The following is a 19,940-nucleotide window of genomic DNA, read 5'->3' as shown; positions in this document are numbered from 1 at the left end:
CTAGGCAGGCTACATACGTTTGGGGAAAGCACCAGCAATAATGCGGGACTGTGTTGTTTGTACATTTCTGAACCCCGCGGTTCCTTCTTTTTGAAAAAGACTGAGCAGCTCTGTTGGGGGTAACTATTCTGTTGCCTGAGAGATCTCAGGGTTTCCGTGGCTGCAGTTCCTGGCATTGTGGTTACAAAGTGACTCGTGACTCTTCCTCAGTTGCAAGGGAGACAAAGAAGAAGCACACACAGCTGCTGATACGCAGAACAGAAAAGAGGCCAGGAGCAGGCAGCAGACACTTCTGGACAATTACACATTTATTTTGCACTTCCATGTATTTTTTTAAACACATAAAAAAACATTGAACAATCGCCAGCACAGATAATAAAGAGAGGCAACACAAGTGTGCGTACAGTTATGTAACATGGCACAGTGGCATGGAACATGGCACAGTGGCATGGGTCATGCCAAAGTCATGAGAGCTCTTAGCATTCATAGAATCTGCTGCCCAGAAGCCATGGCCCTGCTAGATCTTCTCAACCAAAGGAGGAGTGGAGACCATAGGGCCAAAATGTGAACTTCCAGTCCCACAAGGGAGTGATCTCTGATTGTCTTAGTTTCTCCTTGGTATCCAGGAAAGCTTTCCCAGTGTCTTCAGTTGTTAGGAAGGACACAAGCAAATTCTCCTGACCATATACTTCACCTGAGTTAAGAGGATGGGAACGACTTTCCTTTAGGGGAACATCTGTTGTTTTCCTTCGGATCCCTCTGCTTGCAGTCCAGGACAAGCAGCTAATTTTTATCCCATGGATGTGGCTGCACCTGATCTGGCAGAATAGAAATCTACAGGAGGATATGCTGCAGCCAGCTTCTTTCAGACTTCTGTGCCACACGAGTCAGTTGCTGCCACCTAGCGGTGAGGCCATTGTCAATGCTGCATCCAAAACCTCAAACACCCAGGCAGTTTATACTGAATAAGCAGCAACCTAATCTTCATATGTAATCTACACTTGACTCTCTCACCCACATGCAAATCCTGGAATCATTAGAAAATAGATATGCATATAAAATTATATATATTTACATAATGTGTGTGCATAACATGTTACATCTTAGGGCATATCTTCACTGGCAACGTTAAAGCTTTAACATGGCTTGTGTAGTCGTGGCATAGCGCTGGGAGAGAGCTCCTCCCAGTGCCCTAAAAACCCACCTCCATGAGGGAATAGCTCCCAGCGCTGGTGCACTGTCTACACTAGCACGTTACAGCACTGAAACTTGCAGCGCTCAGGGGTGTGTTTTTTCACAGTCCTGAGCAAGAAAGATACCGCACTGTAAAGTGCCAGTGTAGACAAGCCCTTATACACCCACACACAAAATGATAAAAACACTGTATCACCCGTGGGCAAACACTTTTCACAAAGTAATCACTCCATATCTGACCTCTAAATTCTCATCTTCAAAGGAAACCTGCACATCACCTTCAAAAGATGAGCCTGGGAGCTTAAATTCATATTTTGGCTAGACACTAAAAAACACGGACTGAATAAAGGGTTTGGCTACACTTGCGAGTTACAGCGCAATAAAGAAGCCCCGGGCGCACTAGCTCGCTAACCGTCCGCACTGGCAAGGCACGTAGAGCGCTCTGACTCCACGGCTACAGCGCTGCTGGTCTCCACCTCGGCAAGTGGAATAACGTTTGCTGCGCCCCCGCTGGAGCACTGTGGCGCCAGTGTGGACGAGGTGTTGCATTACTGCACTCTGATCAGCCTCCGGAAATGTCCCATAATCCCCTTAAGTCAAGTGGCCACTGTTGTCATTGTTTTTGAATCACTGTAGGAATGTGGATATGCCCTTTGAAAGCTCTGTTTCTGACAGCCAGCATGCTTATCTGCTCCGAAACAAAGCAACCATGAGTGTGGAATGCTGTGTGAGAGAGAGAGACGGGGGGTCGGGGGGGGAGGAAGGGGTCTGCTGCTGTCTGAACTTACAAGACAGCATGCTGACATGCTCTCAGCCCCCCAAAACCCCACTCTCCCCCCCCACATACACATAACACACTCCCTGTCACACTCCACCCCCCATTTGAAAAGCACGTTGCAGTCACTTGCATGCTGAGATAGCGGCCCATAATGCATCGCGCCCAATGCCGTCGCAAGTGTGGCCACACTAGTGTGCTTGAAGCTGTCAGTGTAGATAGACTGCAGCGCTTTCCCTACTGCGCTCCGAAGGCTGGTTTAACTCAAAGCTCTCTACATCTGCAAGTGTAGCCATGCCCAAAGACTCTGGATATATGGCTTAGTACAACCCACCTATCCTCCTTTTTTGTCCTTTGACAGCAGAAGTGTTAACTGGTCACTTCGCTTTGAATGGTCCCTTAAAACATGTGTTAACGACTTACCCTAAACAATCTGTTCCACCTCCTGTTTAACTGCAGCATTCTGAGGTCAGGTCTACACTCAAAAAGTTAAGTCGATCCAGCTATGGTCACTCAGGGGTCTGAAAAATCCACCCCCCTGAGTGAGATAGGTAAGGTGACTTAACCACTGGTGTAGACAACCTAGCTACTGCCTTTCCAGGAAGTGGATTAACTACACTGACAGGAGAACCATAGTAGCATTTCAAGTGTAGACAACCCCCAAGTACCTTTCCCAGATCTAAAGAAGAGCTGTCAGTAGCTCGAAAGCTTGTCTCTCCCATCAACTGAAGTTGGTCTAAGAGCTTGGCTACACTTACATTTTATGTATCAGACAGGTAGCCGTGTTAGTCTGGATCTGTAAAAGTGGCAAAGAGTCCTGTGGCATCTTACAGACTAACAGACGCATTGGAGCATAAGCTTTCGTGGGGGAATACCCACTTCGGCGGATGCATGTGAAGTATTCACCCACAAAAGCTTATGCTCCAATATGTCTGTTAGTCTATAAGGTGCCATAGGACTCTTTGCCGCTTTAACGTTTTATAGCACTCTAACTTGCTGGCTCAGGGCTGTGAAAAATCACCCCCCTAAGCGCAGCAAGTCAGAGCGCTTTAAAGTGCTAGTGTGGACAGGCTCCCAGCCCTCGGCGCTGATCCCCTCGCGGAGGTGGAGTACCAGGAGCGCTGGGAGAGCTCTCTCCCAGCCCTCGGCGCTGATCCCCTCGCGGAGGTGGAGTACCAGGAGCGCTGGGAGAGCTCTCTCCCAGCCCTCGGCGCTGATCCCCTCGCGGAGGTGGAGTACCAGGAGCGCTGGGAGAGCTCTCTCCCAGCCCTCGGCGCTGATCCCCTCGCGGAGGTGGAGTACCAGGAGCGCTGGGAGAGCTCTCTCCCAGCCCTCGGCGCTGATCCCCTCGCGGAGGTGGAGTACCAGGAGCGCTGGGAGAGCTGTCTCCCAGCGCTTGTGCGCGACCACACTCGCACTTCAAAGCGCTGCCGCGGGAGTGCTTTGAAGTTTCCAGTGTAGCCATGCCCTTAGAAAAGCTATTACCTCAGGGCTTGTCTACATTATCCACCGGATGGATGGGCAGCAATCGATCCAGCGGGGATCAATTTATCGTGTCTATTCTAGACACGATAAATCGACTGTTGAGTGCTCTCCCATCGACTCTGATACTCCACCAGGGCGAAGGGTGCAGGTGGAGTCGACAGGAGAGCATCAGCCATTGACTTACCGCAGTGAAGACACCACGGTAAGTAGATCTAAGTACGTCGACTTCAGCTATGTTATTCACATAGCTGAAGTTGTGTACCTTAGATCAATCCCACTCCCCAGTGTAGACCAGGTCTCACTTACCCTGTCTCTCTACACCCACACACAACTCTTTTTTACAAAACTTTTAAATGTATGATTGCAAAAGCAGCCACCCCCCACTACAGTCAATGGATAGGTTCAGTCCCCAAATCCCTGTGATCAATCCCAAGAGTTTTGGTTTCTAAGATTTCTTTTCAATTGGTTTAAATGGATTCAAAGCTGTTTCCACCTCAAAGATTCTTCAAAAGAGAGCAGCCTGTTGAAATCAAAGGGCCAGGCTCCTTTGGGTCAGGCTACTGCTCATGGGGAAAGGTGTATCTGAATTGCATTCACACTTTGTAGTGCTCTGGGCTTTTTGAGGGAAGTAATAATCTGGCTCTTTGGATTGAGGTGCTTTTTCCAATTGAAACTTCCCTTTTCAGGCTGAAGGCATTGTCTGAGGTGTCCCTGTCATGGCAAGATCAGGCCTGGCTTTGCATCTCTCCAGGACTGTGCTAACTGGCAGAGATTGGGCACCTGCGGAGACAGAAACAAACATGGGGGAGGAGTTATATAAAACAATACAACAGTTCAAAAGTGCAGTTGTAAGTGTTTTACCCAAACCATCCCATTGCCACTAAACAAAGGAGCAGCCAGAGCACTGATTATGTGTTTGGGACCAAACTTACAACTACCTCCTTAGCAGAGACTGAGTTGCCATATGGCATTCAAGAGACTGCCCCTCCACCAGGTATACTCTATGGCATTTCCCCTCATGCAGTCTCCTTCAATGCACAGATGCTGGTGTAGGAAAGATCTCCTTTGGGGCGGAACAGGATAAATGGTGCAGAAAACTGAGGAGGAGGTAATGTCCTCTATGCACTGCCACACATACACCCACTGCTCATTTAGGATACTACTGACTTGGGGCATTGATCAGAGCATCAAACAAAGAAAAGTTAGGGCTGGTCTACACTGGCAAGTTTCTGCGCAGTGAAGCAGCTTTGTCCGCTCAAACTGCAGACGCATACACACTTCCAAGCCACTTTGTGCGCAGAAACTCCTGAGTTGCAGCTCTGTAAAAAAACCCACCTTGACAAGAGCCGTAAGGCTATTTGCGCAGAGGTTCCAGTGCTCTATTGCCAGTGTAGACATTTGATTGCTTTCTGTTCTGTAATTGGCCTCTGGAGCGGTCTCACAATGCCTCTAGTGACAGCTCTGCTAAAGCAAACTATTAACGTGGAATGCTCAATGCTCATGCGTGTGTGTGTGTGTGTGTGAGAGCTCTCTATGTAGATATATATAGCTGTGCAGAGAGCCCAGAGAGGGAAGCGGGGACTGATGTTGGGGTTTCCCCTTCCCCCAGGACTGGTTGCTTCCTGCCGCTGTCTGAACTTACAAGACAGCTTGCTGACACACACTCTGTCCCCAAAAACACACACTTTCTGTCACGCTCTCCCCCGACATTTCAGTTGAAAAGCAGCTGCCAATACAGTAGGATGCCCATGGAACAATGGGACTGGGAAAATTGCATCATGTGACTCTGTGCCTGCCCAATGAGGCATTGCAAACCCTTCCCAAAGCACCCAGTGGCCAGTTGCACAGTGGGATAGCTACCACAATGAACTGCTGTCTTTGCCCCTGGGATGCATACCCATTAGGGAGATGGGTCAGTTTGTCTCACCGCTCTTGCTTTCTATTAATCAGTGCTTTAGCTGTGAAATTCTGGAGATGAACGGGAAGTCACAGAAAGTTCTTGAATCTGCTTAATCTTAGGAATCACATAAAGATAAATATTGCACAAGGACATGATTAGCTAACGATACTGCAAAAAATGCATCCCCTGGCTGAAGGAATGAAACATTCAGAGCCAGGGAACATATTTTAAAGGGTGTGTATGTGAGAATTTCCCTGGCTTTCCCTTTACTAATCAGTTTGCGTTGTTGAGTCAAGTTGTGTACGGGAACTTGCCCAGGCACTGCAATGTCTCTGTTCCAGTCAGGGCTTCTGTTTCTGGGCAGGTCTACACTTAAAACATTGCAGCTGCACCACTTTAGCGCTTCAGTGAAGCTGCTACTATGCAGACAGGAGAGCTTCTCCTGGCGGCGCAGATAATCCACCTCCTTGAGACGCAGTAGCCATGTCGACAGGAGAAGCCCTCCCATTGGTATAACCCCCAGTGGAGACAGTGCTATGTTGGCATAGCTGCGTCGCTCAGGGGTGTAGATTTTTCACACCCCCTAAGCGATGCAGTTATACCAATGTCAGTTTATAGGGTGGACCTGGCCTCAGGTTTCTTACACCAAAAAGACTGGGATATAATCTCATTTTGGCCCCAAAACACTTGGAGAGCAGCTGAGTATACTAAACAGCTCAACCTGGCCCCATCCAAAATTCCCCGTTCTCTCATTTTAAGTGAGAGCAGAGTGATCTGAGCAAACCTCTGTAAGACAGAACAGCTGCAAAACACAGGCACAAAGGAGCAGCACATCAGCACATACACACTGACATTAGGTTTAATGCACATAGATTACAAGCTTAATTCCAGGAGATCGTGCATTTAACACTGCCATGCTGTGGCACTTGAGACATGGCTACAGGAGGAAGGGTAGAAGCAAATTAGTGGGAGAGAACAGGATTCTCAGTTTCACCTGCCTTTCAGTCACTTAATTAGATCTCTTTTGTTCTAGAAAGTGGCTCTTTTAATTGTGGAAATAACTGTTTGGTCTTCAGAATAGTCCTCTTGGCCCAAAGGTTTCCCTCATGGGATTGGTTTGAGGCATATGGTATCATCCCCCCATTGTGCAGGCAGCAGGACATGTGGGCTGGCAGGGTAACTTCACCAACATGATGAAGAGAATGATGTCTCACCCCTACACTGCTGCTAGCCACAGCATTAACAGACCAGGCCTAGAATATGTCAGTGTGTATGGAGGTCAATCAGGCCGCACTAAACTAAGGCCACATCTACACTACCCACCGGATCGGCTGGTAGTGATTGATCTATTGGGGATCGATTTATCACGTCTAGTGTAGATGCGATAAATCGATCCCCGATTGCTCTGCCGTGGACTCCGAACTCCACCAGGGTGAGAGGCAGAAGCGGAGTTGACGGGTGAGCGGCGGCCGTCGATCCCACGCCGTGAGGACGCGAAGTAAGTGATTTAAGTCAATCTAAGATATGTCGACTTTGAAGTTGCGTATCTTAGATCAATCCCCCGCCCCCTTAGTGTAGACCAGGCTTCAGGTACTTCCTACAGCACCTTGCTTCCTTTGTGAGTGTTATGGATTCAATCTAGCAGGTCTTTTCCATTGCTGACATTTCTGATTATAAAGCAGCTAACAGAAGTTAGACCTTCACTAACTGACATTCTGAGTGGATGAGAGAGAGTTGTACAACAGTATATTGTAAAACTTGTGTTTTTTATGCCTGAGAAAAACTATTAATCTGCATTTAGAATGTCAGAAAAGGCTCCAATCCAAACCTATGACTTGTATGTTTCAGTTGGTATTTCTTAGGACAAGTACTAAGATTTATTTCAGGTCAGGGTATTAAGTGAACTTCTCCCTTCCACACCCCATTTCTTTGCCTTAGTATTGTCAAGCCCTTCCCACCTCCCAGCATTCTTAATCACAGAATTAGACAGTTACTCTGTGTTAAAGACGCCTTTGAGAGGCTCTTACCTTCATTCAGATGGACTCTGATGACCCCATCAGGGCATTTTCTGCAAGTTCTTTGGCTGTTCCTGAACCAAAAATGACTTTGTCTGATTAGAAAAATGTAAAGGTGAAACCAAACTCAGCTGGAGTGAGGAACTCAGGCAGCCACAGGCAAATACTAAAACGACCAGGATCTCTTAGGAGGTAAATTGGCTTCAGTTTGGTTTATGATGTGGGTTCCAACACTGTCAAAAAAACCTTTGAGCACCAAACTCTTTGGAAGGTGCATTTCTCCAATGGAGCTTAAAATCAGACAGGAAACTTTCACAGGGGATCGTCTGACATTCTGCTTAATGCACAGCTGCTCAGCATTAACTAACGTGAGAGATATTTTATAGATCTTGTTAACGTGTCACATGCTCCAGTCTGGTTCTGCTAGTGCCTAGCATGTGTTACAAGTCACTTCATGGAATAGAATTCAGTGTTGGTTCTGGCCAGTGGCCCTTGGGGACTTTGACTGGAGCAATACTGAGTTCACCCCACGAATTTCAGGTAAAAGAGGATGCGTTGCTGGATATGGACAGTGGCCAAAGGAATGTGAGGGTAATTGGGATGTAACACCAGTTCGCAGCAGTAGACCCACAGACTTCAGGGACTGGTTTAATAAAGAGTCAGTACATGTTTTAAAATTTCACTGCCAGCTGTTTTAGGATCCGATTTAGAATGGCTTCTCTGGCTCCTACATGCCATTCAGTGTTGCAATTCTGACTAGAACAACCTATGCTGGGACACTGAGTAATCCCCATTCAAATCTATTACACCAAGAGGGTAACAGATGCAGAAACTTTCACTAGTGAAGATATGAATCGCAGCTTGGCACCTGCCCTTTGAAGAAAATTTACATTGTCCACTGCAGAATGTATTTCAGGTTTCATGTCCAAAGTAGTACAACAAGGAAGCTAGACAGACAGAGAGGCGAACAGACAGAGCCATATATATATATATATGAAGCATACCACAGAATTGACTTCTTAATTAAAAGCATGTAATTGGGGAATTGGCTTAGACTCAAATTTCTTTTCCTGCCTTCTCTGGAAGCTCCTATCTTTCCCACAGCAGGCATGGTAGCCTGTCTCGCTCTCTCCTCCTGGAAATGTTTGCATGTATGAATTACAGGGATCTGGTTTTAACAGGAGCATACTTGACTGAGGCTCTGATACACCTCACCCTGAGAGTTATAACAATGCAGCCACATTCCAAGTCCGTGGGAGATAATGGCCTACTTCTGAAACCAACAAGCCTTCTCCTACCCTACCTTTGCGTTCAAAGTACTTTTTTCTTTAGATGGGAACTGAAAGACTCTGTACCTCCATGACCTCCTTTGACTCTCACGGTTACAACAAGACTAAGGTCTAAAGTAGGCCAGGGAGAGAAAGCTGGTAGAATTTATCAAATAGTTTATTCACTAAGAAATACAGTTTCAGTTGATCTGAAACTATACGCAAATATGATAAGAATTCACTAAATAGTTTTTGGCCAAAATGTTCATTTTGGGGCCTTAGACACCATTCCAGAAACAGCCAGAGGAGGAGGAAGAGGAAGTGGTGGGGCAGTGCCCAGCTTATAAGCTTTGGCCCAGCAGTTAGGGCACTCAGCTAGGATACGGAGGACCCAGGTTCAATTGCTCACTCTGCCTGATGTGGAACAGGGATCTGAACTTGGGTCTCCTGCTCTGCAGGAGAGAGTGCCCGAACCGCTGGTCTCCTTGGTCTCTCTTGTTGAAACTGTTGTGTATAAATGATCCAATAGTCACTGGAGCAGGAACTTGAGCCACTCATCTCCCAGGTGAGTGCCATAAAAACCAGGTACAGAGAGATTCTCCCTCTCCCTCTCTGGTCCTGACTATTAAAGTACAACAGCATCAGCATGCGAGAGAGTATAGCGGCATGCCTTCAGCGCCAGAGTTATGCGGACATAACCCCATAGTAGACTCAGCCCGTGCTGATGGAAGGGTTTTTCCCACTGGCGTAGGCCCACTTCCCTGAGCGACAGTAGCTAGCTCTACAAAAGCATTGACACCTAGCTGTGTCTACCCTCAGGGTCAGGGTTGGCATAACTACATCAATCAGGAAGTGGAGTTTTTCATACCCCTCAGGGATTTAGCTATGTCAGCCTAAATTTTAAGTGTAGATTAGGCCTGAGAGAGACCAGCTCCAGAATATCCCACAGTCCAGTGGTTAGGACACTCCCTTGCAATGGGGGAGATCTAAATTCAAAAGCCTGCTTCATATCAGGCAGAAGGAGGAATTGAACCCAGGCCCCCGCAGGCCAAGGGAGTGCCCTTACCATTGAGCTAAAGGCAATAAGGAACACAGCACCACCATCACCATCTCTTTCTCCTCTATTCTGTGAATCTAGTGCTTCGGAACATTTCATCTGATAACAATTTTGGTTGAGATCTACTTATCAATTTTCTGTTTTGGTGAAAGTGAAACTGGGTTTTTTTGGTTTTATGTTTTGTTTCATTGTTCAGAACTTCCAGAGAACTGAAACATTAGTTGTTCACCCAGCTTTAACTGGGAGCTATGCTCCTCATCCTGCTCTCAGCATCTGTGATGCCATTAACACTAGCAATGAAAACACAGAGCACAGAGAATCTTGGCTGATAATTTGATTGTCTTCCTTTTGTTTTAAATTTTTTTTCGCTGGTAGCTTTTCATTCCACACATATCAGGGACCCCATTACTGAACTTGGATCTTAAACACATTCTTTTAAAAAACATTTCTGCCCATGTAAGGCAGGAATTGTGATTCACCCTCCCCAACAAAGCCAGCCCTGATCCCTCGCCACTCGCATCCCATCTCCTCTGTGCAATGGCAACTCCGGAAGCTATTGCATGGTAAATATCAGGACAATATGAGCAGTACAAGCTTCACTGCATTACCCCTGAAAGAACTGGCAGAACTCACTGTATTCCAATGGCTGCCACATTCAGTTTACATGGACTTATTGGGGAAGAGAGATTCAGTGGAGGTGTAGGGAAGCAGGGAAAACCTGGTATATATTTTTGGTAAGTGACTTCCTTCTCTACCTCCGTTAGCTGTGCAGCTTTCTTTTCATTGGCTCTGTACAGATATAACCTCTGCAGCTCTGAATCTGCCTGTGCCAGTGCATTAGGAGCATGTGGTACTGCCCTCTTTATAAATCTCAGCCCTCTTTCCTATACCCTTTCATTTCCAACGTTCCTTCAATTCAGTTCTGTAATTGTACTAGTTAGCACTATAAAACTTTTTGGAATGAAAGATGCTTCACAAAATATCTTGCACTGCATGAAGACCCTGATACAATGCCCTGAGTTGGTTCCAACTCCTACTGTATAACTCACACCTGGCCCTTACGTGCAAAGTGGTTACCTCTTCCAGAGTGAGCACAGTGTATACTGCTCACAGAACATGTGGCATCTCTCTCGATTATTTTAAAGTGCATGTGATAATCCAAGGGTTGGGGTGAAGGACTAACTTGAATCTAGCAACACTGAAGCCCATCAGACTATCCCAACTGTACCCTAAATGTTCTCACAACATAACATTTCACCCAGAACTAATTTTAACTTTCACAGAGGGATCAGCCTCAGATCATTCCACTAAGCTCAAAACTGGGGGTCAGGAGAGGGGATCCCAATCAAGGGCTTGCTGCCCAGGGTGAGGATTTCCCAATATTCTCATCAACCATTCAGTCAGTATGTCCTGGACTTGCAGAACACAAAGGTCCAGCAAGTCCCTATTTTTGCCCACAACAGTGCAACCCAGGTTCTCATCTCAACATAGGTAGCTAATTTTCAGCTTATCCCATGAGATATGTTGAGCCATCCTAGGGTCATTGCAAAACAGCAAGGGGCTTAACCCAACTGTGCAGTCAGTTATGGAGGCAATAATACACTGCACAACAGAGTCCAAAGGACAAAGCTGCAGGATAAATACTGGTGACCACTTTATTTAATCCTACTCATCTGTGTATAAAGATCATTGTCATCCACACAAACAACTGCAAACCTTAGGGCATCTAGTCATTAGGTAACCCTTACAAAGCCTGCACTCATGGCCCAGTTCAGGGAACTGGAGAGCACCCGAGAAAGACAAAACCAGAGACAACTTAAAAGAAGACAAAACCAACCAGAGGGATTAAAAACAGACAACATACGCATCTGGGTCAATGCAAAGTTAGAGGCAAAGCACCGCCTGCATGCACATTAGCTGCCATAGAGACAAGGACCCGGCCCTTGTGAGCGACTGACCTGCTGCTGCCCTGCAGTTCCTCCAGCTCCTTCTGCAGCTTGGCACTTTTCTCCTCTTCCTCCTGGAGCTTCCTCTTCACCACCCGCAGCTCCTGCTGAGCCTCACACTTGATATCATTAGCCACCACCACTGCAGTCTGCAGGTCAGCTTGAAAACGCCTCCACTCCTCTGTATCTTCCTAGAAAGGGCAAGTACAAATATGGGCTGAGTAGGAATGTCCCTACTAGAGATGGACACATCACACATTGGAAATCACTTTATCAGTGATCACTGATGACTTTTGTGGCATGTCAGAGTTTCATGATGACACTGAGGTCGCAGTAGATATGTGCCATTTGGTAATGACAGGATTGCCAAAAAAAAACCTGACACTAATTTGTATTACCTTTTCCATCTGAAAAGGAAATCAGAGTACTTATTACCATTATCCACTTATCTAACAATCTTAGGGCTGCAATAGCACTAGAGAGCAGATATTGCTGTGGAAAGATGAGCTCCTTTCTGCTTCATGTCCCATCATCAGCTATACAGCATTGGCCATCCCAAAGCAGGGGAAGTTCATGGAGAAAGAAGCACAAGTGTCCTGGAGACCTGGACTAAACCACTGCAAATTACAAGAAACTCAACCGATTCCTCAGCTCCCTCATTGACTGCCACACCTGCTTCCCCTTCTTTGAGGGGAAAGGAATTGAATAAAGCAGAAAGGATATGCTCTGATATTAAGGTATCAGGTGAAGTTGGCAGTTCCAGCATTTTTGGTTTGTGCATATATTTACTCTGGAAATCACAGCTGGAGACGAAGGACCATATCTCAACATAAATGTCCTAGTGATGTCAGTAGGACATCTGCATGTGGACTGATGGCCTGGGATGGTTTTTTATATGGAATACAGACACTTGGACAGAAACACGTCATCTTTAGGTCAGTAACAGAACTTTAGCAAGTTTGTTCTATCAGCAGCAGCAAATGGCCTTTGCCTGTTGTGATGGTCAGTAGCAGAGTTATTTAAAAACTCTTCTCTGTATATTAGTTAATATTTGTACATAGCTTTGAAATGTAACATGCTACCTAGGTGCCAAGGATTATTACTTGCTTGTAGTATATGTGTTTCTTAGATGCTAATGTAACAGGCAGATCTTCTGGGCCTCTTAAATGTTGCTTCACGTGGACGTAGAGGCACTGTTGAGCTGGAGCCGGTTCGCACTGGTTCGCTAGAACCAGTTGTTAAATTTAGAAGCCCTTTTAGAACCGGTTGTTCTGTGAGGGACAACCGGTTCTAAAAGGGCTTCGAAATTTAACAGGCCAAAAGTGGTGCCTTAGGCGCCGACTCCACGGGTGCTCCAGCCCTAGAGCACCCAAGGGGAAAATTTGGTGGGTGCAGAGCACCCACCGGCAGCTCCCCACCCCGCACCCAGCCCCAGCTCACCTCACCTCCGCTTGGCCTCTGCCTCCTCCCCTGAACGCACCGCCCCGCTCTGCTTCTCGGCCCCCACCCCGGCTTCCCGCCAATCAGCTGTTCGCACGGGAAGCTAGGGCAGGCTGAGAAGCAGGCGGCAGCTTCCCACTCAGGCCCAGGGAGGCGGAGGTGAGCTGGGATGGGGGTGGGGGGCGTGAGGAGGGCCATCCACGCCGCAGCACGTAACCCGGAGGGGGGGTGTGCAGGGGAACCAGTCCCCGCCCCAGCTCACCTCCACCACGCTTGGCCTGAGTGTGAAGCTGCGGCCTGCTTCTCTGCTCTCCCCGGCTTCCCACCGAACAGCTGATTCGCGGGAAAGGGCGCGGAGAAGCAGAGCAGGGCAGTGCGTTCGGGGAGGAGGTGGAGCGGAGGTGAGCTGGGGCTGGGTGCGGGGAGCTGCCAATGAGTGCTCTGCATCCACCAAATTTTCCCCATGGTGCTCCAGCCCCGGAGCACCCAGGGAGTTGGCACCTAAGGCACCACTTTTGATGTGATCAGTGGGGGGGAGCAGCTGCTCCCCCGCTCCCCCCCTAGCTACACTCCCCCGCCCCTAGGAGCCAGAGGAACCTGCCGGATTCTTCCTGGGAGCTGCCCCAGGTAAGCACTGCCGGGACTCCCCACCTCGCCCCCCGGCAGGTGCCTCTGGCTCTTAGGGGTGGGGTGGGCACCCACTACGGTGGCCCACGAGACCCTCCTGCCCGGTTCTGGGGGCAGTCAGGGGACAGGGAAGGGGGGTGGATGGGGCAGGGGTGGGCAACAACCCCCTCGTGGGGAGAGGATGGAACCCGTTGTTAAGATTTTGGCAGCACATCACTGCATACAGGCCTGCATCAGATATAGACGTGGGCTTATTAACCCTGGTCTGGCAGAGGCTTATGGCATCTGCAAAGAGGCTGATGCCTCTAAACAATAACTGTATTGCCAGGTGCTGCCCAGCCTAGCAGTAACATTGCTATCAGAGCAGCCCTGGATTGTATTTTCCCTCTCAGCCAAAGAGAAAGTCAAACTCCTCTGAGAGTGAATGGGGGAGTGGGAGAGGCCTTTTTTCAAGATATTTTGAGAGCTGGCAGATGGGTCTTTTGAAATGAAATGTGGTGTTTGGCCCAAAGCCAGCAGTCAGGTGAAAACGCTGAGGAATCTGACCATCACCTTTCTCTGTTTAGTCAGACCCTTCAGCTGCCTCTCCAGATCCAGTTTGTGCTCTTCTAGCTTCATCACATTACCTGCAAATAGTCAAGATGGGAAAAACTATTAGAGACACGATGCCCAGGGTGAAGAGTGGGTGAGGTAGAGGGAATCAGCACCCTTGATGATGCCCATGGTAAAAGCCATTACTGAACCAAACTCTTTTGTCTATGAGACAGTGGATTTAACAGTCAGAAACAGCCTTAAATTGAATAGCCATTTTCTGGGCTTTGTCCCAGATATGGAAGCTTATAGGACTGTATACACATCACATATTAACTGGGGTGCCCAACTCTAGGTAAAAAGTTTAGAAAGTGAGATGTGCAACTCATGCCAGCAGGTGGCATTTTTCCATTCCCATAACACCACCACCTCCTAGCTCTTATATAGCCCATATCACCAGATATCAAAATACTTTACAAAGAAAGACAATAAACCCAGTTTAAAAGCCAACATCTAGATATGGGCAATATTCCATTCAGCTGAAGGATAGAGAGTTTGGAGATTTTCATTACTATTATTTCTACAGCGCCACGCGTACGTGTAATGTTTTACACACAATAAACGAAGCAAGTCCCTGCCCTGTGAAGACTGCAGTCTATATTGATGAGACTGATCAAAGTGGGAATTACTAGACACCCTCCCTTCCCCACACTGCTCGAGTATATGCCTCAGCCTTGGCTCTGGGCCTGCTCCACCTACTCTCCAGTTCACTGATGAGCTGGTTGTTGTGCAGTTTGATAGCACGTTGCTGCTCCACCTGGTCCTCCAGCTCAAAGATGGTCTCCTTCAGGTTTTTGATCTCAGACTCATTCTCAGAAGTTTTCTCCTGCAGCTTCAGGCTATTTCTGCTCAGCTGTTCAGCCTGTCGGTCATACAGTTCCTTCAGCTGACCACATTCCTTCTCCACCTGGAAGGAAGGAAAGAAAGCTGGAAGTCTGCCCTGGCAGCTCACTGACAATAGGACAGACTTTAGTGGATGTTCCATGCACTGAACAGGATTGGCCCAATATTCTAGGCACTGCACAAACTCAGGAGTTCTAACGCACCTGAGAGTGAGCTCCAGGAACTGTGCATGAGCTATGCTTTGTCAACACTCTTTTCACAGCAGAAAGGTAATATCAGGAAGGGGCAGGAGAGGAAATTAAGTCTGCTAGATGGGAGAGAAATTACAATTCTAAATCAATCACTGCAGCCAAGGTATAGAGCAATGCCTCTTCTTGAAAGTCAAAGCCCCTAGCCATTCCATTGCTATGTCACATTACGAGAGTGATAGAGCTAGAGTTGGGCCTAGAAGCAGACCTGTTTGTCTACATTAACCATTTCACTGCTGCCTCTCTATGGCGTTTGCAGTGGATGGCCAGGATGTACGTGGTAGCTCTGGCAGCTCCAGGGTAAATGCACTTCCCAGACATACTGTACCTGGAATTACTGAAGGTGTGAATGCACTGCAGTTCAGCTGGTCAGTTTAGACACAGAGATCAACAGCAGTGCTTCCAAGGACAAGGAAAGTGCAAGCCTCTCAGAGTAGGAAACAGGGTTCTGGAAAACCGAGGCACATGCTGCCAGTTCTGTGGACAGAACTGGCAGAGTTTGGCTACAGGGAAGCCTTAGAGAAGCCTGTGGTCTTGTCTGGGTGTCACAAATGGCAAAACAACCTAATTCAATGGAAGGAAAGAGTAAAAAGGAGGAAATTTGTGGTTTAAAAACCAAGCAAGAAAAAAAGCAATACAAATTTAGTGCAGAGTTGGAGCATTCAGCAGTTTTTCATTTATTCTTCATAAAGCATAGCCTCAGCGAACATGCCAACGCACTAGGAGTCTCCCCTACTATATTCCATTTGCTGTGGTCACCTACTCCAGCTGAAAGAACATCTGGATTTCCTAAATCACTCAAACCATAGAGGTGCTTTTTGGCAACGCTCACTTCCTCTCCAACTACTCAGCTCCATAGTTCTCCCCTGGCCAGGAACCACGGTGGACACTGGTGCTCTCTCTGCAGTGGTAGACATTAATCAGAGGCTTGCATGACAGTTACACTTACTCTGTGACACCCAACAGTGCAGCTACACTCTGAACACCTGGGCTTAGATAGAAAATGGAATCAGTAATGATTTAGAATTGCTGGGGACTGAAAGTAAAGGGAAGAAGCTATAAACTACAGAACTAGGAGAGGGAAAACTGCTCTAAAACAAATTGTTTCTGTAGCCATTAAATAAGTGCTTGATTTCAGGTTTTGTGAAACATCACACATGACATGGCATTTAAAAAATTGTTCTGGAATCCCAAACACTGCACTAATAATGTTAGTTAGGGTCAGCTTTATAACAGTTTAACAGCATATATGACTGGGGGGGTGGGTGAGGGGGCAGGCAAGAAGAGGTGGGCAGTACAGGGGACACTATTTTCTGCCCTGCAGCGTGATGGACTCAGTTATCTAACAGGACTTTTCTGTCTCCACCAATTGTCATATATAGACAACCTGGGATCCACATCAGCAGGCTATATGTTAATACCCGCATGGCAAGGTTCTAGCTACACCACTGCTATGTTGCCGGATACTATTCAGGACCACTACATTACTCTTCCCTTGAAATTCCTTTACCTCATCTATCAACACCCAAGCCCCCTGAAAGGCAGAGGAGACATACTGTCTTGGATGAAATCACATCAGTAAAAATCAAACAAAGACCCTTCCATGAAAAGGACCATACTAATTAAAAATGGAAATGACCAATCAGACCATCAAGTCAGTTTCTCTACCAGGCAAGATTTAGTCCTCAAACAGATTACACTCAGTTTTAGCCAAAAGTATATAAAATTGCTAATGTGCTAGCTGATACTTCGTATCTGAATTCAGTAGGATGGCCCAATATTATATTAATGTTTTTACAAAAATTCATTTTGGGCTTGATCCTGCATTATTTTGAGTCAACTGACTTGACGCCATTGATTTCAGTGGATGCAAGACCCTTTGTTCTCATGCCAGTAACACTGGTAGGACCAGTCATTTGATTCACTACTTGGTAAACCAACATGATTCGGCCTGACTTTAAAATTTGCTGTTCACTAACCATCAGTTATTTAGTTCTCTTTGAGTACAGAAACCTGATACTAAAAATTTATGTTTGCTCAATCAGAAAATAGACCCAATATCATGTGACCTATGAATCCAATCAAAACTAACTAGTGTAACTCAAATTTAAAATCTTGAGTACTCACAGTGAACTGCTCACAAATGATCTAGAGACCAGGAATTAGTCTGCAAATAATTCTGAGAGAATAAATTTGCAAAAAAATCCTATATAACTTGCACATTTGTCAAAGGAAAAAATTAACGGATTAGATTATTCACTATAAATTATTCACTCAGCTCTACTTCATTACTGGTCTTTGTCTCATGAAGAAACCACTGTATTGGTTGATGGGGGAAGGCAGGCATCTGGTGGCCTTGAATGTGAATCTATTTTTGTCTTACCTTGGCCAGTAGGCCCTGGACATGTTTTACTTCACTGTTTGCCTTCAACAGCTCTTGTTTGAGCTCTGTACAAGCCAGTTCTAACTGATCCTTCTCTGCATGGGCCACTTTCAGCATCTCTTGCACCTCAGAGTTGTCAGTAATACATCCCATTGCATTGATCTCTGCAGCTTTTTGTTTCTCACTTTCTAATTGAGTTCTGAGAGATCCATTTTCAATCTTCAGGCCTTCTAAGGCAACTTTACAGTCCTCTAGAGACTTTGCCACCATGCTGTTGTTCTGTCGTTCCATTTCCAAAAGCCCACCCAACTTCTCATTTTCCTCTCTTAGGCCCTTGATCACCTCCTGAGCGTCTTGATGCTCCCTTTCTAAGCTCCGTAGGCTGCTGGATAATTGTTGCTGGATGTTGAGCAGCTTTTCTCTTTCAAACTGTGCTTTCTCAAGCAATTCTGTGCATTTCTGCTCTAGTTCAAGGATTTTCCCCTCCTGAACTTTGGTTTCTTCATTCTTGGATCGCTCTTGTAGGACAGTCATCAGCTTTTCTTTTTCTTGACTAAGCTGTTCTGCTCTCTCTTTGTGCTGATGAAAGGAGGTCTCCAGCAGAGCCTTCTCTTCCACTAGCTTCTCATTTTCTGCTGTCAGCTCCTGCACCATTTGTTGCTGGTCTGACAGCTCCTGCAAAGTGGCTTGAAGCTCTTCTGCTGTGCTGTGGTGGTTTTCTTCCATTTTTTGTATCTTCTCTGTCAGGGAGGCCACAGAAAGGTCACTAATGTTGTTTGGAGAACTCCCTGTGGTGGAGCATCTGGAACCCTTAAAGGGGTTGCTGTTGGAGGACGTTGGCCTAGAAGGTACATCTGCTATATGTTCAAAATCAGATGCATCGGGTGACAAAGAGGCTTTAGTCACATCACTGCTAGAAGAACCTGACTTTCGCACTGCTTCTCCATTCACACGCTGTCTGGGCTCATCTGGTTCACCTCTCAATAGATTTTTTGTTGGGCTTCCAAAACTTGATTCTTGAGTGATTGGGGTTGTGAAGCTGCTGTCGCCCCCGCTGCTTGTTGTTGTGTCCGAGAGAGGGGAGTGCTCTAGATAAATCAGTTTCTCCTTCAAAACCCGGTTTTCTTCCACCAGGCTAGCAAGTTCTTTTTGAAAAGTCCTGTTCTTTTCCTGAAGAGTCTGTATTAATGGGTCTATGTCACCAGGTGACATTGGTAACATTTCTACGTTTTGGTCTGAAGCACCAATCCCTTCAGAGTTAACTGACCCTTTGTCTTTGCATTTCTTCAGCTCACTCCGGAGCTTGGTGATTTCAGTGTCTTTTGTCTTTGCTTCTGCCAAGAGTTCCTTAACCTGGGACTCCAGAACTGTCTTGTCCCCAGTTTCATTCTCTTGCTTGGACTTGGCAGAAGGACGCAGGTGCTTGGTAGGGGTGGGCGTGCCCGAAGAAGTTGGGCTGGGCTGAGTTTTCCTGGTGTTGGCTGGACCACGCAAAACAGCTCTCTCTCTGGAGACAGTTGATGAAATTTCCCGAGGAGCCGGAATCCCTGTGCGCTTCGCTGATGAAACAATTCCTTGAAGATAGAAAAGAGATGAGACAAATTCAGTAATTTCCTATGTGAAACAAGTCATGTGACAACAAAGTTATGGCCTACAGCTGCCATAGGAAAACACCTGGATGTCTGAATAGTTTCGGTCATGGATTTCTTCATCATGAACACTTGTATTAATTTCATATTCCCTCCTCCTCAGGAAAGGAGCAATCTGCCCAACTCCCTCCCACTAGGCAGCATAATCTGTAGCTGCTTCAATATATTTTTAAAGTGTAATGCCAAATTCCACAATGTTAATTGACTGACAAAAAGCAATGGCGTCCTTAACTATTTTAATTATATCATGTTAACTGTACTGAAATGCTTAATTAAAAACTGATGGGCAGTTTCTAGAAGAAAAGCCCACTAACCTTGGACATGTTTCTGACTTTGGTTGTAAAACCAGGTATTGCCAGCACACATGAAATTGATGTATTTACATTTTAATCAATTTATAAGGAACAGTTTTAATGAGAAGGAAAATTAACCAAAGACGAGCAGATAGAGATGGCTAATGGGCCATGGACAGGTTTCTGTTGGAAGAAATAAATGAGAATCTGTTTGCAAGGTAGAACT

At 46.5% G+C, this 19,940-nt stretch overlaps 1 protein-coding gene across 2 annotated transcripts in view; it reads right to left on the bottom strand.

Annotated features, from left to right (window-relative positions):
* The window catches only part of SPECC1 (sperm antigen with calponin homology and coiled-coil domains 1), a 153,446-nt gene that overhangs the window by 58,512 nt on the left and 74,994 nt on the right, over window positions 1–19,940 (bottom strand). For both annotated transcript variants that reach the window (XM_084650573.1, XM_084650574.1), the window contains 4 exons: window positions 17,773–19,346; window positions 14,998–15,205; window positions 14,260–14,333; window positions 11,653–11,831 (listed from right to left, as the gene is read on the bottom strand). In XM_084650573.1, the coding sequence (XP_084506699.1) occupies window positions 11,653–11,831; window positions 14,260–14,333; window positions 14,998–15,205; window positions 17,773–19,346 (2,035 nt within the window). The remainder of the gene's footprint in view (window positions 1–11,652; window positions 11,832–14,259; window positions 14,334–14,997; window positions 15,206–17,772; window positions 19,347–19,940) is intronic.

Source organism: Lepidochelys olivacea (assembly GCF_965140295.1).
Source record: "Lepidochelys olivacea isolate rLepOli2 genome assembly, chromosome: 17".
Taxonomy (NCBI): domain Eukaryota; kingdom Metazoa; phylum Chordata; order Testudines; family Cheloniidae; genus Lepidochelys; species Lepidochelys olivacea.
This window is presented reverse-complemented; position numbering and strand designations above follow the sequence as displayed.